General features: G+C 30.4%; 2 protein-coding genes across 9 annotated transcripts; both read left to right on the top strand.

Moving 5' to 3' along the window:
• The first annotated feature begins 1621 nt into the window (after positions 1 to 1621).
• On the top strand, positions 1622 to 20088 carry LOC141675135 (phosphatase IMPL1, chloroplastic). Of its 3 annotated transcripts, XM_074481850.1 has the most exons (11): positions 1629 to 2001; positions 4134 to 4201; positions 5014 to 5147; positions 5769 to 5857; positions 7238 to 7295; positions 7390 to 7442; positions 9407 to 9433; positions 18174 to 18272; positions 18391 to 18504; positions 19199 to 19300; positions 19754 to 20088. In XM_074481850.1, exons 1-11 carry the CDS (start codon positions 1708 to 1710, stop codon positions 19850 to 19852), a joined length of 1137 nt encoding a protein of 378 aa, XP_074337951.1. In that variant the 5' UTR covers positions 1629 to 1707; the 3' UTR covers positions 19853 to 20088. The 3 variants fall into 3 exon arrangements, with proteins under 3 accessions (XP_074337954.1, XP_074337951.1, XP_074337952.1); XM_074481851.1 differs by lacking the exon at positions 9407 to 9433 and having other exon boundaries at positions 1631 to 2001; XM_074481853.1 differs by lacking the exons at positions 9407 to 9433; positions 18174 to 18272; positions 18391 to 18504; positions 19199 to 19300; positions 19754 to 20088 and adding an exon at positions 8101 to 8320 and having other exon boundaries at positions 1622 to 2001.
• Positions 20089 to 21045: 957 nt separating this feature from the next.
• LOC141675136 (peptidyl-prolyl cis-trans isomerase FKBP17-1, chloroplastic) lies at positions 21046 to 24508 on the top strand. 6 transcript variants are annotated; one of them, XR_012555903.1, is made up of 5 exons: positions 21046 to 21408; positions 21595 to 21717; positions 22400 to 22516; positions 23322 to 23467; positions 23955 to 24226. XR_012555903.1 is itself a non-coding variant. In XM_074481855.1 (5 exons), exons 1-4 carry the CDS (start codon positions 21115 to 21117, stop codon positions 23461 to 23463), a joined length of 657 nt encoding a protein of 218 aa, XP_074337956.1. In that variant the 5' UTR covers positions 21053 to 21114; the 3' UTR covers positions 23464 to 23467; positions 24322 to 24508. The 6 variants fall into 6 exon arrangements, 3 of the variants coding, with proteins under 3 accessions (XP_074337957.1, XP_074337956.1, XP_074337955.1); XM_074481855.1 differs by lacking the exon at positions 23955 to 24226 and adding an exon at positions 24322 to 24508 and having other exon boundaries at positions 21053 to 21408; positions 23341 to 23467; XM_074481854.1 differs by having other exon boundaries at positions 21054 to 21408; positions 23341 to 23467.
• Positions 24509 to 25893: the final 1385 nt, after the last annotated feature.

Genomic DNA, 25893 nt, shown 5'->3' with positions numbered 1-25893 from the left:
CCTCAAATGCATCCAATCGTAGCGAGCTTTTGGAAGAATCACAGTCTTTTGGTGATCATATCTATCTTTTAATTTTTTTCGTAATTCTAGTGGATCATTTACGGTAAGATATTCAGTTTTAAGTCCTTCATGGAGATGGCGGCGAATAAAAATCATAGGTTTTGCGCGGTTTGACTCAAATTCTTGATTTTCCTATTTTATTGTATTTCGAAGATCTTGTGCAGCCAAGTGGATTTCAATATCTAATATCCATGATAAATAATTATACCCGGTGATATCAAGGGCCTCAAATTCAAGTTTGGTAAAATTTGACATTTTTCTAAGCTATTAATTGTGAAAAATGTTAGTAGAGCATATTAAATCAAATAAAAATATTCTCATTGAAAAACCAACATTTAAATAGTAAACGTAATCATAAAAATAAATCAGAGCATATAAACATCTTATGCATTAGAATCAAGTGCAGAAAAAAATATGGCCATGAATGTCAATTCATGCCAATGGATCGTTGAAATAGAGCTATTTAAAAAAAATCAGAAAAAATTCATGCCCATGAATTTCTGTTGTATCTCAAATTTTGTAAAATTCGACATTTCTTATATTACTATAATAAAAATAATATAATTAATCAATTATAATAAACACATTCGGCCAATATTTAAAATACGCAAATAAGACACATATGCATTAATATTTAAAATCGCATGACAATATAACATGATAGTGGTACATTAAATTCAATCTACTGGTACATTAAATGCAATCTACTGTATATGTAGCATCTAGCACGTTGCACCCATTTTTACCTTTATAATTCTAGCTCCTAATTATGATAATATTTTGATATTTAAGACATCGAAATTACAGCATATGGTAATGGAATCATACAATCAGATTACAAAAAATGCAGATTTTTTTTTTATCGTAGGTAATCCGCAGCCGAAAGATTTTGACATATTTATAAGTATATTTTGGAAAAACACAAAGAAGAAAGATTATAGATAATCAAAAAAACCTTTACAACGAGTGTGAGCTCAATAAATTTCGATGGATAATGAATCAGATACAAAATATACAAGCATCAAGCACATAATAAGCACATAAAGATTATCTTATTGCAAGCGAAGTAAAGTAAACTAAAAATAGTATACCTACCTGATGGACAAATTAAAGTAATAAAAGTTTTTTGGAATCCTTCTTGGATTTTCAACACCTGTTTACACTATCGTGCTGATAACGTGTTATAAATAATATATATAAGAGAGATCGAGGAAGAACTAGATAATAATGAAAGAGATTAAATTATAATTCTCTATCATAAACAAAGTACAAACAAGTCTTATATAAGCTAGTAGAATGGATCTAAGAGGAAAATGAAGAGTGAAAGATTGTTAGTAATTACGATAATTATATAAAAGGTTAAAACTCATCTATTTAATACATATCAAGTAAATATTAATATTGTTATTATAATTAGTTCATATATATTTTTTAAAATAAAAAATTATTTGACCGTGCGCGGAGCCGGGCAAAAAATACCGGTTGTTAACTAAAATATTGTAATTTTCAAAAAATAGTTTCTAGTTTTTATTAAATTGGTTTCCGTTAGCCGGCATATATGTTCTTCAAACGTGTGCTCCTGACGCACTAAAATCAGATTGCATATATACAAGTTGTTCCAAACACCAAGCAAAACACACACACTAAATGGGCAAGTGTTTAGTTTCATCTACAATTTCTCCACTTACTTTCTATACAAAACCCAGATCAATTTTACCATTGAATCATCCAAAATTGCATTACCCAGTTCAATCAGGGTTAACAATAAAGTTTCAATCTTTAAAAAGCTCCAAGTCAACAAGAACATTTTGTACAAGGGCTGTTTTATCAGAAGTGCCTAATCAGAACAAGTTTTCAAAGATTGGTGCTTCTTCAACTGGCTCTATTCCATCTAAGCATCTTCTTCATGTTGTCGAAACTGCTGCTAAGACTGGTTCTGAGGTGACCACACATCTCACATTTTGAATATTTTTTGTTTTTTAGTGACTTGAAATTTATAGGTGTTATTCATGATATTATGAATTATATGTGTTAGCTGTATGCTGGGTTTTCTTTGAATTAGTGTTGCACAGGTGATGACTGTATAAACTTGATTGAAATCGGTGTGAAGAAAATTATTTAATGGAAGGATTGTTTTCGAGCAATTTGATTTCATTTTTCCAAGTTCATTGGAACTGTCCAATACCTCGAACCTGTAATAAAGAGGAGATGAATTTGAATTTGAATTTTAAATGTGTGGATTCCAGTTTACTACAGGGTATTTACTTGTTTTGTTCTAATGTATCAAGTGGATAGCTGAAAAGTTCTTGGTCTCATCTAAATCAATCATTTGAAATTAAGTTACATTTCGTTTAATTTTAAATTTGATAGGGAAAAAGATAACCAGACTAGTTTGATCTCGACCTCTTATATGTATGTTCATTACTTCGGGTATTTAGGGTTCTAAATACCTATCTTCCTGTTCAATCAAATGCAGCCTTTATTTCTGCAAATTTCTCCAATTAAATTCATTTGTTATTTCTTCATTGTGTACTATCTTAAAACCCTATGGATAATGATATACTCGAAGATGTAACAAAATTTGATGAAATTACGCGTAGAAAATCACCTTTTCGAGTTAAAAGGCGTATTTTTTTTAATTCCCTTCAGTTATTGATTGATTGTTATTTACTATTTCCGAAGGAGACTAGGTTTTCAAGTAGTGTTAAATGATTTCTTTTCTACACATATATGTATATGTCTGGTTGTGTTGATAAATTAAGAGTCATTTGTTAATATTTTCTTCTAATTTCTAGTATTTCATCATCACGTTGCCATGTGGACAAGTCATAGTCAAGTCTACACCAAAAAAATTAACAGAGAATAAATATTTTAATGCCAACTTTCCAAAAAGTTAATAGAGTGTAACTTGTTTTCTGTCAAGTGATTTAAATGAGACCAAATATTTGTAGGTGATCCACTTTATATTAGAACGAAACAAGTGAGTCACTACTTACTGTACTCAAACAGTCACTAGAAAAAGTAATAACATTGCGAAATTATAGGTAGGCAAGTAAACGCCTTTGTAACTTTATGATTTGTGGAAGTTTTCATTTTTTTATGGAATAAGATAGGTTGAGAGTACAACTGAATAAGAAGTAACGATTTACTACATCTAAATAGGTGACAACCTACTAAAGCATCTTTGTTTGTACCGGAGATGTGTGGCTTTGTCGGTTTCTAATTTATTATGGTCTGACCTGTTTTCTATCAGTTATTAATTAAAATCATAACGACAAATGTGATGCTAAGATGATGTGCAAGATGAGCCGTGCTATAAATTAACTTCACAGACTGTAAAGATATCAAATTCCAAAAATTGTGTTTGGGAACATACTATTCACTTCAAATGATATGATTTAAATTGTCATTCCAATTTCTCGAATTCATGCTTATATATGAATGTGTTGGAATTAGATTAAATCCAAATCTATTTTTTTTTTGGTTATCCAAACACGTCATTTGTGTCCAAACTTACTAATGAATTTAAGTTCCCGAAAAATTCTTTATTGTCTATTTTTTCCCACATTAATTGTTAGTTGTGGCTTTGGCCCTCTTTAGAAATTAGCGGGTAGTTGTTAGCTGTAGCAGATTGAATTAGCTGTTTTGACTAGCCGCTTGAGTAAGCTGTTTTGACTAGCAGATTAAAATTAGTTGTTTTGAATTAAACTTTTTGGTAAATAGATGTTTAAATTAGCTGTTTGCATTTTAACTTGACGTATGTCAATCCTCTAATTGAAAAAGCTCCTCCAAGTAGCTTTTTTGAAAATTGGTGGATTGGCTCAGAACCACTATTTCAATCAGCTAATTACCAAACACCAATATTAGAGGATTCATTTTGTCAAACCTCGAATTTGGTTCAATCCGCTTATTTGTCCTTTAAGGGACATGAATTTTACTACTCTACCATATGATTATATTTTACACTTCTGGTCGTACCACTTTATGCTTGCTTCTCTTCGGTGATTTGAATACTTTGTTTTTACTTACAGATACTTCTCTGTATCTCAAGTGCATTCATATGTTGTTTCCAGGTTGTGATGGAAGCTGTAAATAAACCTCGAAATATCACCTACAAAGGACTCACTGATCTTGTGACAGAGTAAGTGTAACAGCTTTTACATGTTCTATTTCAATTTTCAACGTGAAAACGTGTTTCTGCATGGTTGTTATTAATCACCTTCCTGTTTTCAGTATACACAAGTATAAAACTACTCTTTCCATAATATTTTACTGCTTACGTTCTGCAAGTAGCTCATTTTGAACATCAATGGTTGTAAGTTGAAGTAGCAGAATGGAAAATGCTTAAATGATATGCATTGTTTTCAAAAGGCGCCTCGAGTACTTTGGCTGTGCTCTGAAAAGTCACACTCTTTTAACTATAAGTTCAGTTAAGATACTTGTCATATCTGTTCTCTTCACTTCCGCTCAGTATTTCAGGCATTGTAGATAATATAATCTTAGTGCAGGTGAGAACAGAAGGTGCGGTTCTAGGTGTTTTGTAGCTGTAACTTTCTGAATATACTATAACTGATTGGCTTGTTATAACCTTTAAGGATCATAGACGTTCATCACTTACTAAGAATCATCTTAGACTGTGAAATACACAATGTGAATAAAAATAAGGATACAGGCCCAATCAGTATCACTTTGAGATGATAGATCTCAGTTCCACAAGTGACTCCCAGAGCGTCCAATTTGTTTTGTTCAGTCTGAATCGTGATCATGATATATAAAAAAAAAAGTATATAGATCAACATGTTATCACTTACCCGCCACCTCTCATTTTAATTCAGGACCTACTTCTAGAGTTTGGGCTCATCTTGTCTGTTTATAGCACTGCCTGTCCATAGTATAGTTCTTTTCTTGAATTTCTCTTAAGACCCACTAATTGTAGTATTAACTTACTTGCAGCACTGATAAAATGAGCGAGGCTGCTATTCTAGAAGTCGTGAGGAAGAATTTTGGTGATCATCTTATTCTTGGGGAGGAAGGAGGGCTTATAGGAGATTCATCCTCTGATTTCCTATGGTGCATAGATCCTTTAGGTTTGCTTTCAGAGTTTTGGTTTCCTTTTTATTGTTTCTCCTGTTTTTTTAAGGATAATGAAATTCCCTTTTCAAATCCAGAGCCATGCTGATCACCACTGTAACCTGTATCTATTCTTCAGTTTTGAGCTATTAAATATTGTGTTTGGGTTCATCTGTAAACTTCCAGATTGCTCTTTGGGTTGGCTTGTTTTACTAGAAAGTAATCTTCTACGCTCATATTAGGGTGTGCAAGTTCCGGATTCTGTCTGCACTTAACTAAGCAAACTTTTGATTACCTTTTTTTCCCCAGAAGATTATGACCAATATTCATCTTCTTTATGAAGTTTTCCTTATAAAGTATATAGGGGAGGGGAAGTGTTCATCAAACCAATAATTTAGTTAAGAGGTAGATGGGTGAGGGAGATGAGCCTTTTCCATTAGGACTATATCTAAATCCTCATATATCAGTTTTAGACACTACTCTCGCTCGGAAACATTCTTTTGTCATCTGAAGTCGTCATCTATATTCATTATCATACATTTTTCTCTACTACTATATATGTGCTTGTTGTTTTATGAAGTTTGATATTTAAGTTGTACTTAAGTTAAAGCTTAACAATTTATCCATCTGGATTATAGACGGGACAACAAATTTTGCACACGGCTATCCCAGTTTTGCTGTCTCTGTGGGAGTTCTATACAAAGGAAAGCCAGCTGCTGCATCTGTGGTGAATACTAACATATTCTATAATTAGCTTCTTATTTTGTTTCCTTAGTATCATTGATCTACATAAAAAGGGGTTCAAAGATATTACTAAAGTCATAATTTCTCTGGTCTTGGCCCCTTCTTAGTAGATGTAATTTACTTCTGTCTTAAATAACATATCTTGCAAACTGTCACTCTTTAGCAGTTTGATGATGCAGATTCCATATTTTTTTACCAATCTTTAAAAAAAAATTGAGTGAAACGTTATGCCAATGGGCCACGAACAGAATATCAGCTAGATTTGTGTTTAACCAGTATTTTCTTTGATGCGGTTAATAATATCATAATATATTTGTTTGTGCTTATAAAGATAGTCTGGTCATGACACTACTTCCCAGATACTTCCTTAAAATTCTTGCTACCCTCCATTAATTCCTTGCTACTAGTGCAAGTCACTTTTTCTGAATAATAACATGTTGCTTTGATTGTTCCTTTAAACATTATCATGGCTATTCTTCCTGTATCTCATACATTTTATCTACGAACTTCTCGCAGATCAGTGTTATTTGTATCCGTTTCTGTCGTTTCTATATTTTGTAATAGTATTTATTTTCTAACACACACACACAGACTTAAGAGGAACCTATAGGACCAACACCTTTGGCTAGAGAAGTGTTCCTTAGGCATGTCTAAAATATTTCTATTATCTGCCATGTATGTGTTTACATAGGTTTATTGCAGCCATAACATTGTACGGGTGCTTATTTGCCATTATGATGCTTAAATCATTCCTTAAAACATTATTTCCCTTGTTCCACACACTTCATTGCCATCCACACACTTGATTAATGCTCAAAAATGTTGATATCCCTTTGTTGCTTCCCGTCAGCTATATTTGTTGTCTTTATCATATATTTTTTATTAGCCAAGTTTGTTCTTATTCTAAAAGGTTGACAACTCCTTGTACGTGTCTACTACGAATATTTTGTCTTCATGTATACATCTTAAATTCTTCAAGTGTGTCGTCACTCTGACATAGGTTTTTCTATGCTATTTATATAGACGATTAGGTAGGCACAAATATTACGAAGACAGGAAAAATGAAGCTCTTGCATCTCCTTGTCACATATTCTGTGGCCTGAAGATGAATCAGAATGACCTTATGCTAGCTCCTAAGAATAACATTCACACTCTTAGGAAAGTTTTTCCCATCATAAAAACGAAGTTTCAAATTCTTAGTCTGTTTTACTACATAGGTTTCACTGGCCAACTATAGCCAATGCTAGTTCTCATTAGGTGTTGTGATTATTCAAGGGTAACACGGAGGAAATGATATCGGAGTACAGGATTTCATTTGTTGACTACATTGGAATTTACATTTTTTTTGTCTTTCTGGTTGTAGGTTGAGTTTGTTGGTGGTCCCATGTGCTGGAACACACGAACATTTTCTGCCGTTGCAGGTAAGAAGGTTCTTTTCAAGGACTCTTACTGTTTGTTCTTTTCCTTTACTTTTCAACTATCTTTATGATCAATGTGATTCCAATGTGATTCCAGGTGGAGGTGCTTATTGCAATGGACAAACAATTCATGTTAGTAAAACCGACAAGGTGAGGTGATAGCTTTTTACCCGTGTACATTGTTTATGTGTAGTAGATTTTTCATCATCAGATCTCTAATTAGGGGTTAGGTTTGACCTTGTTTATTGCATATCATCTCAGTCTTTTACTCTTTGGGTTTCTTGCACATTCTAGAGTTAGTAGAGAGCATAAACAATGGAATAAAGATATTAGAGACTATGACTAGCACTTATTTTACTCAATTAGTCAATATTCTAAAGTGAATATAAATCAGTGATATAACTATGACTTTATGCTTTTACACCTGCGTTACTCTTAGTGAGTATATGTCTCGGGGGTTATTTGTGATAACCCTTATTTTTCGTTACAAATATATATCTATCTTTTGGAATTTTATATTATTTGTTTTGATAAAAAAATAATATTTTCTTATATGTATAGTTTACAAAATAGTATGATTCACATGTTATGTATGTAGATTTTATTTAATGCATTGCAAAATAATTTATTTGGTTATAAATATCTATATAATTAAGTATACTTTATTTTTAAATCTTTAGATGTTTTACTAAGTCAAAAACTACTACTATAAAGATAATGTGTACGTGAGTTCAAAACGAGTGGGGTGATAACTACCCATACCCTCAAACCTAGGAGTGGGCTTTAACTAATTTCTAAATAAATACAGCTGTATCAAGTTCATTTTTGTTTGCACATCAATCTTCTATCAAGTATCAAGGTATGTTTTATTCTACTTCTTCTTTTTCAGCATACATACATTTTTTATATATTATTCTATATTTTTTCTATGCACTTGAACTATTACTACTCATGTAGTGTTTACTTTTTAGCTATGGTTAAATCATTCTCCTTATTTTATTGAGCATGTTTTTGTTTACATTCTTTGTACAAATATGTCAATGATATTACTTTCAAATTAATTATTAATATATTCTTTCCTAAAAGATATTTATTATTTTTATTTTTTTGACATTGGTCGTATAAATTTTCATGTGCTCCCAAAGTTATAGTTGTATTAAATATGCATTCTTATGTCACTAAATTTTTTGTATATTAGATAGTAAATATAATATTATGTAAATGGATCTCTCTCTATATATATACTTAGAAAGTCTTAAGATTTTTATGCATAAGAAAATAATTTTTTTAATTAATGATTTATACATGAAATGCAATACATTATTTATATGTGATTTCAATTATTTTGGAACAATGATGCATGATTTTACGTTTTAGTTGAATTGACATATTTTTAATTTCAAACTATTATATGATTTTGAAAATTGCATGTTACTAAAATATAATTTTGTACTAAAGTGTATTAAGTACTTTCTTTTCTTATTTATTGTTCAGAATTATCAAAATGGTATATGTTCTTTGTTAACTAGTATGGTTTAGCACCGTATAGCCTATATAAAAATTGAAGTAATATTGTTTACGCCTTACCATTATATATGGATTATTTATTAATTTTAATTGGTTTGATTAATTGAAACTTAGGATTTTTTTGGCAATATTTTGGATCACCATTTTTGCAGCTAAGGTAAGTTAACTCTTCACACTTTATTTTATTTTGAAATCTTTTAAATATTTTTGCACGTTTAAAATTTATGGATCAAATACCCTGTTTTAGAAATAAGAATTCCCAGTGTGCTCTGACTTATAAACCGGTTAGTAATTGCGTATAGTTCCGCAACTAGCCTTTGATACCTTACTAGGGAGTGCTACTTATGATGCCTTCGGGAGCTCACACTCTATGATACCTTTAGTAAAGGGCGCATTATTGACAGAAATTATGAACTTTTGATACTGTGTCACCAGGTATTTGTGACCTTAGCGAGCTGTGGAATTTTATATCTTATGACATATGGATTTTGGAAAATGATTTTTGTTTTATAAAATTATGATACTTGATCCACTAGTGTAGAATTGTTTTCTTGCTGGGCCTTGGCTCATTACTTACAAATTTTCAGGTGCTTAGCTTTTGGGACATATTAAAGGTGGACTTGATTTGAGCTTGCTTGGGAATAATATTTAAGTGATTATGTTTGTATTGGAGTTGCGTCTCTCAGGATTTGCTTTATTTTCAGCTTAGATGATTTTATTTCTGTCTCGGATTTTAGAATTTTATGGAAAACTAGAAACTTATTCTTATTATGGATTTAATTTGGAGTTTTAGTTGAATATTTAAGTATAATTATTTTCTGAAAAGTCGGGGTATTACAGTTGGTATCAGAGCCTAGGTTAACTTCCTGTAGACGGCCTTTTAGGCTAGACCTGTGAGTTATGAGTTTACTGCGTGTATTTTCAAGAAACTACTTTTATTTTTCTTTCGTTAAATAGTTTTTGACTTTTGAACACTTATATGTTTTTGGTATCTTAAATATTTTTGATATTTTTAAATTTGGGGACCAAATTTTGTTAAGGAGGGTAGAATGTGATAACCCTTATTTTTCGTTACAAATATATATCTATCTTTGGAATTTTATATTATTTGTTTTGATAAAAAAATAATATTTTCTTATATGTATAGTTTACAAAATAGTATGATTCACATGTTATGTATGTAGATTTTATTTAATACATTACAAAATAATTTATTTGGTTATAAATTTCTATATAATTAAGTATACTTTATTTTTAAATCTTTAGATGTTTTACTTAGTCAAAAACTACTACAATAAAGATAATGTGTTCGTGAGTTCAAAACTAGTGGGGTGATAACTACCCATACCCACAAACCTAGGAGTGGGCTTTAAGTAATTCCTAAATAAATACAGCTGTATCAAGTTCATTTTTGTTTGCACATCAATCTTCTATCAAGTATCAAGGTATGTTTTATTCTACTTCTTCTTTTTGAGCATACATACATGTTTTATATATTATTCTATATTTTTACTATGCACTTGAACTATTACTACTCATGTAGTGTTTACTTTTTAGCTATGGTTAAATCATTCTCCTTATTTTATAGAGCATGTTTTTGTTTACATTCTTTGTACAAATATGTCAATGATATTACTTTCAAATTAATTATTAATATATTTTTTCCTAAAAGATATTTATTGTTTTTATTTTTTTGACATTGGTCGTATAAATTTTCATGTGCTCCCAAAGTTATAGTTGTATTAAATATGCATTCTTATGTTACTAAATTTTTTGTATATTAGATAGTAAATATAATATTATGTAAATGGATCTCTCTCTCTACATATATATACTTAAAAAGTCTTAAGATTTTTATGCATAAGAAAATAATTTTTTTAATTAATGATATATACATGAAATGCAATACATTATTTCTATGTGATTTCAATTATTTTGGAACAATGATGCATGATTTTACGTTTTAGTTGAATTGACATATTTTTAATTTCAAACTATTATATGATTTTGTAAATTGCTTGTTACTAAAATATAATTTTGTACTAAAGTGTATTAAGTAGTTTCTTTTCTTATTTATTGTTCAGAATTATCAAAATGGTATATGTTCTTTGTTAACTAGATGATATATGTTCTTTGTTAACTAGTATGGTTTAGCACCGTATGCCTATATAAAAATTGAAGTAATATTGTTTACGCCTTACCATTATATATGGATTATTTATTAATTTTAATTGGTTTGATTAATTGAAACTTAGGATTTTTTTGGCAATATTTTGGATCACCATTTTTGCAGCTAAGGTAAGTTAACTCTTCACACTTTATTTTATTTTGAAATCTTTTAAATATTTTTGCACGTTTAAAATTTATGGATCAAATACCCTGTTTTAGAAATAAGAATTCCCAGTGTGCTCTGACTTATGAACCGGTTAGTAATTGCGTATAGTTCCGGAACTAGCCTTTGATACCTTACTAGGGAGTGCTACTTATGATGCCTTCGGGAGCGCACACTCTATGATACCTTAGTAAGGGGCGCATTATTGACAGAAATTATGAACTTTTGATACTGTGTCACCAGGTATTTGTGACCTTAGCGAGCTGTGGAATTTTATATCTTATGACATATGGATTTTGGAAAATGATTTTTGTTTTATAAAATAATGATACTTGATCCACTAGTGTAGAATTGTTTTCTTGCTGGGCCTTGGCTCATTATTTACAAATTTTCAGGTGCTTAGCTTTTGGGACATATTAAAGGTGAACTTGATTTGAGCTTGCTTGGGAATAATATTTAAGTGATTATGTTTGTATTGGAGCTGCGTCTCTCAGGATTTGCTTTATTTTCAGCTTAGATGATTTTATTTCTGTCTCGGATTTTAGAATTTTATGGAAAACTAGAAACTTATTCTTATTATGGATTTAATGTGGAGTTTTAGTTGAATATTTAAGTATAATTATTTTCTGAATAGTCGGGGTATTACAGTTGGTATCAGAGCCTAGGTTAACTTCCTGTAGACGGCCTTTTAGGCTAGACCTGTGAGTTATGAGTTTACTGCCTGTATTTTCAAGAAACTACTTTTATTTTTCTTTCGTTAAATTGTTTTTGACTTTTGTACAATTATATGTTTTTGGTACCTTAAATATTTTTGGTATTTTTAAATTTGGGGACCAAATTTTGTTAAGGAGGGTAGAATGTGATAACCCTTATTTTTCGTTACAAATATATATCTATCTTTGGAATTTTATATTATTTGTTTTGATAAAAAAATAATATTTTCTTCTATGTATAGTTTACAAAATAGTATGATTCACATGTTATGTATGTAGATTTTATTTAATACATTACAAAATAATTTATTTGGTTATAAATTTCTATATAATTAAGTATACTTTATTTTTAAATCTTTAGATGTTTTACTTAGTCAAAAACTACTACTATAAAGATAACGTGTTCGTGAGTTCAAAACTAGTGGGGTGATAACTACCCATACCCACAAACCTAGGAGTGGGTTTTAACTAATTCCTAAATAAATACAGCTGTATCAAGTTCATTTTTGTTTGCACATCAATCTTCTATCAAGTATCAAGGTATGTTTTATTCTACTTCTTCTTTTTCAGCATACATACATGTTTTATATATTATTCTATATTTTTACTATGCACTTGAACTATTACTACTCATGTAGTGTTTACTTTTTAGCTATGGTTAAATCATTCTCCTTATTTTATAGAGCATGTTTTTGTTTACATTCTTTGTACAAATATGTCAATGATATTACTTTCAAATTAATTATTAATATATTCTTTCCTAAAAGATATTTATTGTTTTTATTTTTTTGACATTGGTCGTATAAATTTTCATGTGCTCCCAAAGTTATAGTTGTATTAAATATGCATTCTTATGTCACTAAATTTTTTGTATATTAGATAGTAAATATAATATTATGTAAATGGATATCTCTCTATATAAATATACTTAGAAAGTCTTAAGATTTTTATGCATAAGAAAATAATTTTTTTAATTAATGATTTATACATGAAATGCAATACATTATTTCTATGTGATTTCAATTATTTTGGAACAATGATGCATGATTTTACGTTTTAGTTGAATTGACATATTTTTAATTTCAAACTATTATATGATTTTGTAAATTGCTTGTTACTAAAATATAATTTTGTACTAAAGTGTATTAAGTACTTTCTTTTCTTATTTATTGTTCAGAATTATCAAAATGGTATATGTTCTTTGTTAACTAGTACACCGTATAGCCTATATAAAAATTGAAGTAATATTGTTTACGCCTTACCATTATATATGGATTATTTATTAATTTTAATTGGTTTGATTAATTGAAACTTAGGATTTTTTTGGCAATATTTTGGATCACCATTTTTGCAGCTAAGGTAAGTTAACTCTTCACACTTTATTTTATTTTGAAATCTTTTAAATATTTTCGCACGTTTAAAATTTTTGGATCAAATACCCTGTTTTAGAAATAAGAATTCCCAGTGTGCTCTGACTTATGAACCGGTTAGTAATTGCGTATAGTTCCGGAACTAACCTTTGATACCTTACTAGGGAGTGCTACTTATGATGCCTTCGGGAGCGCACACTCTATGATACCTTAGTAAGGGGCGCATTATTGACAGAAATTATGAACTTTTGATACTGTGTCACCAGGTATTTGTGACCTTAGCGAGCTGTGGAATTTTATATCTTATGACATATGGATTTTGGAAAATGATTTTTGTTTTATAAAATTATGATACTTGATCCACTAGTGTAGAATTGTTTTCTTGCTGGGTCTTGGCTCATTACTTACAAATTTTCAAGTGCTTAGCTTTTGGGACATATTGAAGGTGGACTTGATTTGAGCTTGCTTGGGAATAATATTTAAGTGATTATGTTTGTATTGGAGCTGCGTCTCTCAGGATTTGCTTTATTTTCAGCTTAGATGATTTTATTTCTGTCTCGGATTTTAGAATTTTATGGAAAACTAGAAACTTATTCTTATTATGGATTTAATTTGGAGTTTTAGTTGAATATTTAAGTATAATTATTTTCTGAAAAGTCGGGGTATTACAGTTGGTATCAGAGCCTAGGTTAACTTCCTGTAGACGGCCTTTTAGGCTAGACCCGTGAGTTATGAGTTTACTGCGTGTATTTTCAAGAAACTATTTTTATTTTTCTTTCGTTAAATAGTTTTTGACTTTTGTACACTTATATGTTTTTGGTATCTTAAATATTTTTGGTATTTTTAAATTTGGGGACCAAATTTTGTTAAGGAGGGTAGAATGTGATAACCCTTATTTTTCGTTACAAATATATATCTATCTTTGGAATTTTATATTATTTGTTTTGATAAAAAAATAATATTTTCTTATATGTATAGTTTACAAAATAGTATGATTCACATGTTATGTATGTAGACTTTATTTAATACATTACAAAATAATTTATTTGGTTATAAATTTCTATATAATTAAGTATACTTTATTTTTAAATCTTTAGATGTTTTACTTAGTCAAAAACTACTACTATAAAGATAATGTGTTCGTGAGTTCAAAACTAGTGGGGTGATAACTACCCATACCCACAAACCTAGGAGTGGGCTTTAACTAATTCCTAAATAAATACAGCTGTGTCAAGTTCATTTTTGTTTGCACATCAATCTTCTATCAAGTATCAAGCTATGTTTTATTCAACTTCTTCTTTTTCAGCATACATACATGTTTTATATATTATTCTATATTTTTACTATGCACTTGAACTATTACTACTCATGTAGTGTTTACTTTTTAGCTATGGTTAAATCATTCTCCTTATTTTATAGAGCATGTTTTTGTTTACATTCTTTGTACAAATATGTCAATGATATTACTTTCAAATTAATTATTAATATATTCTTTCCTAAAAGATATTTATTGTTTTTATTTTTTTGACATTGGTCATATAAATTTTCATGTGCTCCCAAAGTTATAGTTGTATTAAATATGCATTCTTATGTCACTAATTTTTTTGTATATTAGATAGTAAATATAATATTATGTAAATGGATCTCTCTCTATATATATATACTTAGAAAGTCTTAAGATTTTTATGCATAAGAAAATAATTTTTTTAATTAATGATTTATACATGAAATGCAATACATTATTTCTATGTGATTTCAATTATTTTGGAACAATGATGCATGATTTTACGTTTTAGTTGAATTGACATATTTTTAATTTCAAACTATTATATGATTTTGTAAATTGCTTGTTACTAAAATATAATTTTGTACTAAAGTGTATTAAGTACTTTCTTTTCTTATTTATTGTTCAGAATTATCAAAATGGTATATGTTCTTTGTTAACTATTATGGTTTAGCACCGTATAGCCTATATAAAAATTGAAGTAATATTGTTTACGCCTTACCATTATATATGGATTATTTATTAATTTTAATTGGTTTGATTAATTGAAACATAGGATTTTTTTGGCAATATTTTGGATCACCATTTTTGCAGCTAAGGTAAGTTAACTCCTCACACTTTATTTTATTTTGAAATCTTTTAAATATTTTTGCACGTTTAAAATTTATGGATCAAATACCCTGTTTTAGAAATAAGAATTCCCAGTGTGCTCTGACTTATGAACCGGTTAGTAATTGCGTATAGTTCCGGAACTAGCCTTTGATACCTTACTAGGGAGTGCTACTTATGATGCCTTCGGGAGCGCACACTCTATGATACCTTAGTAAGGGGCTCATTATTGACAGAAATTATGAACTTTTGATACTGTGTCACCAGGTATTTGTGACCTTAGCGAGCTGTGGAATTTTATATCTTATGACATATGGATTTTGGAAAATGATTTTTGTTTTATAAAATAATGATACTTGATCCACTAGTGTAGAATTGTTTTCTTGCTGGGCCTTGGCTCATTACTTACAAATTTTCAGGTGCTTAGCTTTTGGGACATATTAAAGGTGGACTTGATTTGAGCTTGCTTGGGAATAATATTTAAGTGATTCTGTTTGTATTGGAGCTGCGTCTCTGAGGATTTGCTTTATTTTCAGCTTAGATGATTTTATTTCTGTCTCGGATTTTAGAATTTTATGGAAAACTAGAAACTTATTCTTATTATGGATTTAATTTGGAGTTTTAGTTGAATATTTAAGTATAATTATTTTCTGAAAAGTCGGGGTATTACAGTTGGTATCAGAGCCTAGGTTAACTTCCTGTAGACGGCCTTTTAGGCTAGACCTGTGAGTTATGAGTTTACTGCGTGTATTTTCAAGAAACTACTTTTATTTTTCTTTCGTTAAATAGTTTTTGACTTTTGTACACTTATATGTTTTTGGTATCTTAAATATTTTTGGTATTTTTAAATTTGGGGACCAAATTTTGTTAAGGAGGGTAGAATGTGATAACCCTTATTTTTCGTTACAAATATATATCTATCTTTGGAATTTTATATTATTTGTTTTGATAAAAAAATAATATTTTCTTATATGTATAGTTTACAAAATAGTATGATTCACATGTTATGTATGTAGACTTTATTTAATACATTACAAAATAATTTATTTGGTTATAAATTTCTATATAATTAAGTATACTTTATTTTTAAATCTTTAGATGTTTTACTTAGTCAAAAACTAATACTATAAAGATAATGTGTTCGTGAGTTCAAAACTAGTGGGGTGATAACTACTCATACCCACAAACCTAGGAGTGGGCTTTAACTAATTCCTAAATAAATACAGCTGTATCAAGTTCATTTTTGTTTGCACATCAATCTTCTATCAAGTATCAAGCTATGTTTTATTCTACTTCTTCTTTTTCAGCATACATACATGTTTTATATATTATTCTATATTTTTACTATGCACTTGAACTATTACTACTCATGTAGTGTTTACTTTTTAGCTATGGTTAAATCATTCTCCTTATTTTATAGAGCATGTTTTTGTTTACATTCTTTGTACAAATATGTCAATGATATTACTTTCAAATTAATTATTAATATATTCTTTCCTAAAAGATATTTATTGTTTTTATTTTTTTGACATTGGTCGTATAAATTTTCATGTGCTCCCAAAGTTATAGTTGTATTAAATATGCATTCTTATGTCACTAAATTTTTTGTATATTAGATAGTAAATATAATATTATGTAAATGGATTTCTCTCTCTATATATATATACTTAGAAAGTCTTAAGATTTTTATGCATAAGAAAATAATTTTTTTAATTAATGATTTATACATGAAATGCAATACATTATTTATATGTGATTTCAATTATTTTGGAACAATGATGCATGATTTTACGTTTTAGTTGAATTGATATATTTTTAATTTCAAACTATTATATGATTTTGTAATTGCATGTTACTAAAATATAATTTTGTACTAAAATGTATTAAGTACTTTTTTTCTTATTTATTGTTCGAAATTATCAAAATGGTATATGTTCTTTGTTAACTAGTATGGTTTAGCACTGTATAGCCTATATAAAAATTGAAGTAATATTGTTTACGCCTTACCATTATATATGGATTATTTATTAATTTTAATTGGTTTGATTAATTGAAACTTAGGATTTTTTTGGCAATATTTTGGATCACCATTTTTGCAGCTAAGGTAAGTTAACTCTTCACACTTTATTTTATTTTAAAATCTTTTAAATATTTTTGCACGTTTAAAATTTATGGATCAAGTACCTTGTTTTAGAAATAAGAATTCACAGTGAACTCTGACTTATGAACCGGTTAGTAATTGCGTATGATTCCGTAACTAGCCTTTGATACCTTACTAGGGAGTGCTACTTATGATGCCTTCGGGAGCGCACACTCTATGATACCTTAGTAAAGGGCGCATTATTGACAGAAATTATGAACTTTTGATACTGTGTCACCAGGTATTTGTGGCCTTAGCGAGCTGTGGAATTTTGTATCTTATGACATGGATTTTGAAAAATGATTTTTGTTTTATAAAATTATGGTACTTGATCCACTAGTGTAGAATTGTTTTCTTGCTGGGCCTTGGCTCATTATTTACAAATTTTCAGGATTTGCTTTATTTTCAGCTTAGATGATTTTAATTCTGTCTCAGATTTTAGAATTTTATGGAAAACTAGAAACTTATTCTTATTATGGATTTAATTTGGAGTTTTAGTTGAATATTTAAGTATAATTATTTTCTGAAAAGTCGGGGTATTACATTATTAATTTATTTTCTTGTGTGTACTTATGGTTTGTTTGTCTGTGGTTGTTAGTGGGTTTCAACTTTTAATATTATTATTTCTGTCTAACTTCTGATTTTGAGGATTTTTTTCAACCCTCTGAAGTAATATTTCATAATAGGTGGAGCGATCCCTCCTGGTGACTGGCTTTGGATATGAACACGATGATGCATGGACTACTAATATCAATTTATTCAAAGAATTTACTGATGTTAGCAGGGTATGAACCATACTGTTGTACTGTCATTAAGAGGAACTCTCTTTTTTTTGTAATATCTCATGCTTAACATATTCGTCCATACACTCCATTGTGATGCCTGTGGCTTTAATATGTATAGGGTGTGAGAAGGCTTGGAGCTGCTGCTGTAGACATGTGCCACGTAGCTTTGGGCATTGTAGAGTCTTACTGGGAATATCGTTTAAAACCATGGGATATGGCTGCTGGAGTTTTGGTAGGATAGTTGTTTAAAAAAAAGTCATTATCATAATTGAATACGCCGGTGAAATTTTTTTTTGTGGTGAATTTTGAAGTAGATGATTATTGCAATACTTAAAGTCCAGATTTTTTGTGTAACTCGTAGTTTAATTTCACTGTACTAGTGTATTTTATTGACCTCCGGTTCAACTTTGTCGACACCACATTCACATAATATTAAGATGTGCTGCAGGTAGATATTTCATCAAACATCTTTTCCTGACCTTTCTAATGAAGTTCTTAGAAAAGCATTAAGGTCTTATTATAAGTACTGTACTGATGGAATAATACTCTGGAACATTTAGCTGTACAGCGTAGTAGTCAATTGTTGTTGACATCTTGTGACCCTTACTGGAATTTTTGCTTATTCTAGATTATTTTGGTTCGCCGCATTGTAACAAATGCCTTATAGGGATTAGAATCCAAGTAGAATACTTTAAGGAACTTGTGAAATCAAGCCGACAACATGTAACCCTATGTGTTCTGAATTTTTATTCTTGTAATGAGATTTGATGAGCAAGTTATTGTATCCAACCAACTACTCTGTGCAAAAATGTGGTCAATTTTAATTTTTTCCAGAATTACTGATGGCAATTCTGTGACAGAAAAAACGAGGATTTGATTTTCTCATTAATATATTCAAGTATTTGTTGCATTTACATAACATGCAGATAGTTGAAGAAGCTGGTGGGACAGTTTCGTGCATGGATGGGGGAAAGTTTTCTGTATTTGATAGATCTGTTTTGGTATCTAATGGTGTGCTGCATGAGAAGGTTTGACGACTTTTCTTGCTCTAGCTATGAGTTAGATCATTAATATAGTCTAAAATCCTTGAAAAATAGGCCTAAAAATTTCTTGCTTATGATTTCAGACTTCTCTTGTGAACTTTCATTTTAGGGGGACTTTTCATGTTCGTACTCTATATTTTCAAATAACCAACAAACACACACACATGACAAATGCAGTATGTTTTAAATATGAACCTCTTTTACATGATAAAAACTACAATCTACTATTAAGTACAACAATAAAGTTATTGTATCCCTATCCGATGGCTTTCCTAAGTACAGTTTCAGTGGTGGATTGTCTAATTGGTAGTAGTGGTAACTTGACTTCCTGTCATGCTCAATTTTCTAAATGATAGTAGTGAATTGTGGCAAGTATGGTTGCATTGTGCATGTTTAAGCCAAGATTAGAACACTTAATCTCATTGTATTTAAATGCAGCTCTTGGAGAGAATTGGTCCAGCAACCGAGAATCTGAAGAAAAAAGGAATTGACTTCTCATTGTGGTTCAAACCAGAGAATTACTACACAGAACTCTAGGGTACGCAGTAGTTCATTTCTTTGATGGGCCTACTACAAGTGTTCAGACACCTAGAATGAGTTTCTACTTTGTAGTTTATATATATTGAACTCAAAGGGTTCTGTTTTTTGGCTACCTTTATAGTAACTGGTTGCATAAATTTTTATATCTACATGCAACACTCTTAATGTGCTAACACATGTGAAATACTGTAGGTTATAAATAAAAAGATATATATCTATATATATATTTTACATGTAAGACGTGTAGATTTACTCTCATTTAATCTACCATTTCAATGTTAATAAAAGCCTGTACAATTTATAAATTGTTTAGATCAAAGAAACCTAGACGAGTAGATAGAGGTCATCAGTGTACTGTTTGCCATCTATCTGTAGCAAATTATATCATTTGTTGAATTTCTATCTTCCTTTCCTCTAGAAATTAATCCGATCTCTTAGTGAGAACAAATTAGGAGTGATATTTAAGCGAGTACATATTAGAATGATATATTTTGTACTCAATGTTGGCCGCCAGCCTCGTACCTTGAACATTGAGAATCCACGGAAACTGTTTGTAAATTTAAATAGGGTTTGTAGAAACCTTTGTTTGTCCTCTATTTGTTATTAAAGATTGCTTAGTTTAATGGTTGGAAAACTAAGAAGCAGGCTGTGATGGCTCCAGCAACTTGTAATTTGTAAAATTTATTGGCTGACTTCATTCCTGGCTGCACTGCGATGGTTCCTGCCCTTGGTTGTTTAATCCTATTCGAAAGCTGCATCGTGCCTTGCACTTGGTTTTTTGACCTCCTAGCTTTGCATTGTTTAATACGACACCCTGGGAGACATTCCTGTCAAGACTGCTCACTGATCACATTGTACGTTTCATTAACATCTGCATTGCCTCCTGTAAAATTTAGCAGAATAACAGCAACCATATATGTTCATATAATTTACTCAACTTATACCCAGTTGTCCTCCAAATAGACAGATGGGTTTGTAATATATGTGCTGCACAGGTCATTCACTAATAACTAATTACATATACTCCAAATTTCACCATAGCTATTTTAGGTAAGATGAATAGGTATTACAAAAAACGTTAGTGAAATCATCACTAAAGTTGTTCGAACACTAGTCTAGAGAAATTGTATATATAAATGTTAATATAAATAAAATTTGACGGAATGATGGAATTTAAATGAAGTACATATGTTTTAACAGAAACTGCATCATCTTAATATTTGTTAATAAGTTATATTTTCTAAATAGTGGTTGGAGGGATGGCATCACTTTCATTTTCATCCCTCCATGTTCCTCACCTTGTGACCACCCGCTTATCTGCAAATCAACCCAAACAACTAGTACACGCATCGGCTTCTTCTGTCGTTTTCATCTCAAGAAGAGCTCTCTTTTTCTCTTCTGCATTATCGCTCTTTTTATCTTCAACATCTATTTCCCTTGCTAAAACCACCTCCATTTCTGACTTCTCTGAGCTCCCCAATTCCGGGGGAGTCAAGGTTTTGGATCTTCGCGTTGCTCAAGGCCAAGCTCAACTCCCCGTCGATGGGGATCAGGTTCGCTTGTGCATGCTTTTTCTTTACACAATATTTATGTTCATATTCAGTTAATTGATTACTGTTTGTTATCCTACATCAATTTTTTTCTATAAACAACCCGTGTCTGTGTCGATCAGTTAAATTTTGCTATGAAGGCTCTGTTTAGAAGCTATACATAATACTCCTATATCTTTCGACCTGAAGGTTGCGATTCATTACTATGGAAGGCTGGCTGCAAAGCAAGGATGGCGTTTTGATTCAACATACGATCATAAAGATGAAACTGGGGAACCGATTCCCTTTAGCTTCATACTTGGGTCTCGCAATGTTAGTCTGGATTTCCTTCAACAATTATTACTTAATTTATTAAATATTTGTATTAAAATGTTTGCCGTGTAGATAGAAAATGTTATCTATTGAACCTCAATATATATCATCTAAATAATTCTATCCTCACAAGGATTAAGTTTCATATGATGTTCACGTCCCTCTCTTCATATTTCTGACAGTTTCTCCCCTCTTTTCACTTTTACTTGACATCAACACATTTCTTCCCAGATGCTTGCTCACTTTTAAGTGTTGATTTCACAGTTACTCTAGTTACACAGTTATAATCTAATGGCTCTGGTTGCCGATACAACACATCAGAATTGCTCAATTGATTGTGTGTAGGTGCACAACTACAAAAATTCAAGACAAGTCCTAGTTATCACTGATACATCCCCTTAGCTTGCTCCTGGACTCTAAATGACCTAAATGTGACATAGAAGACCTGTTCACCCACAAAACCTTTTCTTTTTTAGGCAAGGTATAACCTGTAGCTTGGTTAGTGAATGCAGTATATATCCTACTTGCCATCAAAACTATCAAACTATAAAAACGGTATTAATTGACAGACTTAAATCTGAATGGTCTGATTTTAGCATAGACCCCTCTCTACTTCACTACATTGCAGATATTTAATTAATCTAATAGAGATATAACAAGTACTGTTATTTAACATATCCAGGTGATATCGGGGATTCAAACAGCAGTAAGATCCATGACAGTGGGCAGCATAAGAAGGGTAATCATTCCTCCATCACAGGGGTATCAGAACATGTCACAGGAACCTTTACCGCCAAATGTGTGTACTATCTCTCCCTATCTCTCTGATGTTTTTTTTTGATGCACCTGTTACCCTGTTGAGACAAAAACCAAAATTAGCCATGCAGAACTGAAGGTCATCCATTCTTAACCTTATGAATCAGCACATATATAATTCTCTCCCCCCCCCCTCCCCCTCCCCCTCATGTATTACACTCTAAATGCATCTCCATCATCTATAGACAAGAACCAGAACAAGCCATGCTGAGGAGTACATTGATTCTTTAAAGATAACGAGAAATTAATCATTATCATTTCTCATGCTCCATAAGTAGAGATTAATTTCCGAAACAGAGTTTTATATTTGTTTAAATTATAGTTAGTGGTGAAAAGCACAGATCTGTAATCAGTAAACGTAGAACATGAAACGGAATTTTTGGAACATTGATGCTAGTGTTTTGTTGGAGATGCATCTCTTGTGTTGATACATTCAAAAGGGAAAGGTATATCTCGTAACCAGATATTGTTTTTGATTACTAAACTGTGATAAAACGGACTAGAGAAAGAGAATTTATAAACAGGGGGCAGTTGCACATAGTTGCACAGAAAGAGCTGGCCAGGAATAAGAGAATGTATCAACAGTGGGCATGCAGTTGCGAAGAAATAGTTGGTAGTCTAATATAATGGCAGTAGAAAACTCGAATGAGGAGAAAGATAGCAAGTTATGTTTAAAATATGTGTAATCTTCAAGACTATAAATCTGCAAGAGGCGATAAAAAAACAAACGATATAATATAAATCTTGATTCTACTGTTGTTGTTGGTAATCGCTTAAATATATTTCAGTTTTTTCTGCACTTTGCAGTATTTTGACAGGCAAAGGTTGTTCACCACCATTTTTAATCCTACGCGCCTAGCCAATGGAGAAGGCTCTACACTAGGGACACTTATCTTTGACGTTGAGTTGGTCAGCCTAAGACACCAGTGAACAGGTAGAACACATCATCGTCAATTGCAGCTACATGATTAATACCTTGTTAACCTTTCAAGGTACCAAGTACGCTTCCTTTATGCCATACTCTTCTGCAAATTACATTACAGCTCTGATATCATATATGATTATATCTGAAGCTAACGCTTGGTCTCCCGCCAAAGTTATGAAACATTGTAGTAATTGAATAATATTTGTAGTGTTTTGAAAATAATTAGATCATAATATTAATCCCGCCAACTTGGTTTGGATGCTCATTCCTCCGTCCTAATTTTCCTCAGAAACCTCATCATGCACTCTCAAGTTTCACACTTTCATCCTCTACCTTGTCTTATTTCTTTCATACCAATTGAACAAGCTTAAGATAAAATGTTCTGAAAACAAGTCGTTTGCAACTGCATTTATATATATATATATATATATATATATACTACTATGTAGTTAATTTCTTGATATACTAAAACCTCTGTATTTGTTTTCTTCCGCAGGAACTTAAGCAATTAAAAAAATGTCTCTTTGTAAACCTGCTGCAAATTCTAAAAGCTGTGACCAAGCAAGTCTACCTAAATTGAGCAAGCCTGCTATACCATAATCATTATTTATATCTCATGCAAATATTTTTATAATTGACATTTATCCTGTTAAAATTCCTTAATATTCGACTACAATATGTTTGTTGCATAATTTATTGTTGACCTAATTCAAGGAGACGAAGTGTACATAATATACGTCACCATCAAGTGCAACGTTCATCAGGAAATAGTCCAAATTATATTTAAAATGTTTTCTATTCTAATAAAGTGCGACTTTCCTCTTGAAAAAGAGAGTGTGACTTCTCTTTGTTTGGTTCTGTAGGTGATCTACAGGAGATCCAAATAATACTCATTCAAAAAACACTTGAAGATCTATGTTTCACATGAATCTCATCTCGTTCCTTGTGAAGCAATATGTTAGTGATGGGGATTGTTGTGAGCTGTGTCTGTGTGACATTGTAAAACTTTTCTTGCTTAATTATCTTTTGAAAAATGCTAAGGGTACCAAATTGATTCCCAAAAAAGTTACAAAATGCCAAGTGTTAAATTTTTTTTGGCTAAATGAAAATGATCCCCGACATTTACCTCAAAAACACCAATTAAATTATTCCAAACTGCCGCATCAACCATGATACATCATTTTATAACAATTTTTTGTACATTTTTTTTGCCTCTATCACTCTTATCTTTTATATTTTCCGAGATCCCCGACGACGAGTCCACCTGATATGATGATATGACGTCAATTATTTAGTCCTTACTCCTTCCTGGTATCCTTGGTGTATATATTACAAGTTGGTGTTCTCTTTTTGAATAATATTGAGAGTTTGCTTGTATTTTGTCTTCTATGATTACTAGAAGATAACTGGTGCCAAGCAAGGGGTCTAGAAAATTTTATTAAATTTATTTATAATAATATAATTAGCGTAATGTATTGATATTATGATATAATCAAAATACGGTGAAATCAAATAATTACTTGCATCCAAATAAATTATAACACGATTCAAACAAATAATGTTAAAATGGTAATAAAGAGTTCTAAAGAAAATAGAAGTATTGTAAATATAACACGATTCGAATAAAATTATTATTTTATCAAAAAGTAACGTAGAACTATTCGAAAAGTAGAAGCATCGTAATTATCCTACAATTTCATCAATTTTATTACTTGCTTAAAATAAGAATTAAGGAGTGTAACCTAAACACTGTAAACCAAAACACAGTAAAATCAAGTACTATTAAAAGTGGTTAAATTGAAAAGAAAATTCGGTGAAATCAAGTACCATATCGTTAAAAAATAATTTAGAGCTCTAGAGGGAATAGAAGTATTATAATTAAAATCACATGATTCGAACAATTTTATTATTTTAATAAAAAATTATAAAGAATTCTACAGAAAATAAAAATATCTTAATTATATTATGATTCCATAAATTTTATATTTAATTAAAAACTAACGCAGAAGTTTACATGAAATAGGAATCTGGGGTTGAAACAAAAAATGGTGTAACCGTACTAAATGAAACCAAATATCTTATCAAAAAATAATTTAGAGTTTTACGGGAAATAGAATTATAATCATAATACAGTTTGTATAGTTTTATTGTTTATTGTTTTATTATTATCTGTGGATGAAATCTAAGTACGGTGCCTATAATATTCATATTATTTTATTAATATAGAATCTTACCGGTAACTTAAAAAATTCTATATAAAAATATTCCAATTTGAACAAATGACCTATTTATTTGGTAATGATTTTTTTTTTTTGAAATATATATATTTAGTTGGGCCAATTTATTATGAACTTATTTTAAAACATAATACAAAATAGAATTTCAACCTACAAAAATAATAAAAGCGTATGGCGTGTTAGGTCACACACACTGTA

Source organism: Apium graveolens, chromosome 7 (genome assembly GCF_009905375.1).
Source record: "Apium graveolens cultivar Ventura chromosome 7, ASM990537v1, whole genome shotgun sequence".
In the NCBI taxonomy this organism is placed as follows: Eukaryota; Viridiplantae; Streptophyta; class Magnoliopsida; order Apiales; family Apiaceae; genus Apium; species Apium graveolens.
Note: the sequence above shows the minus strand (reverse complement) of the source record. Positions and strands in the feature narration are given on the sequence as shown.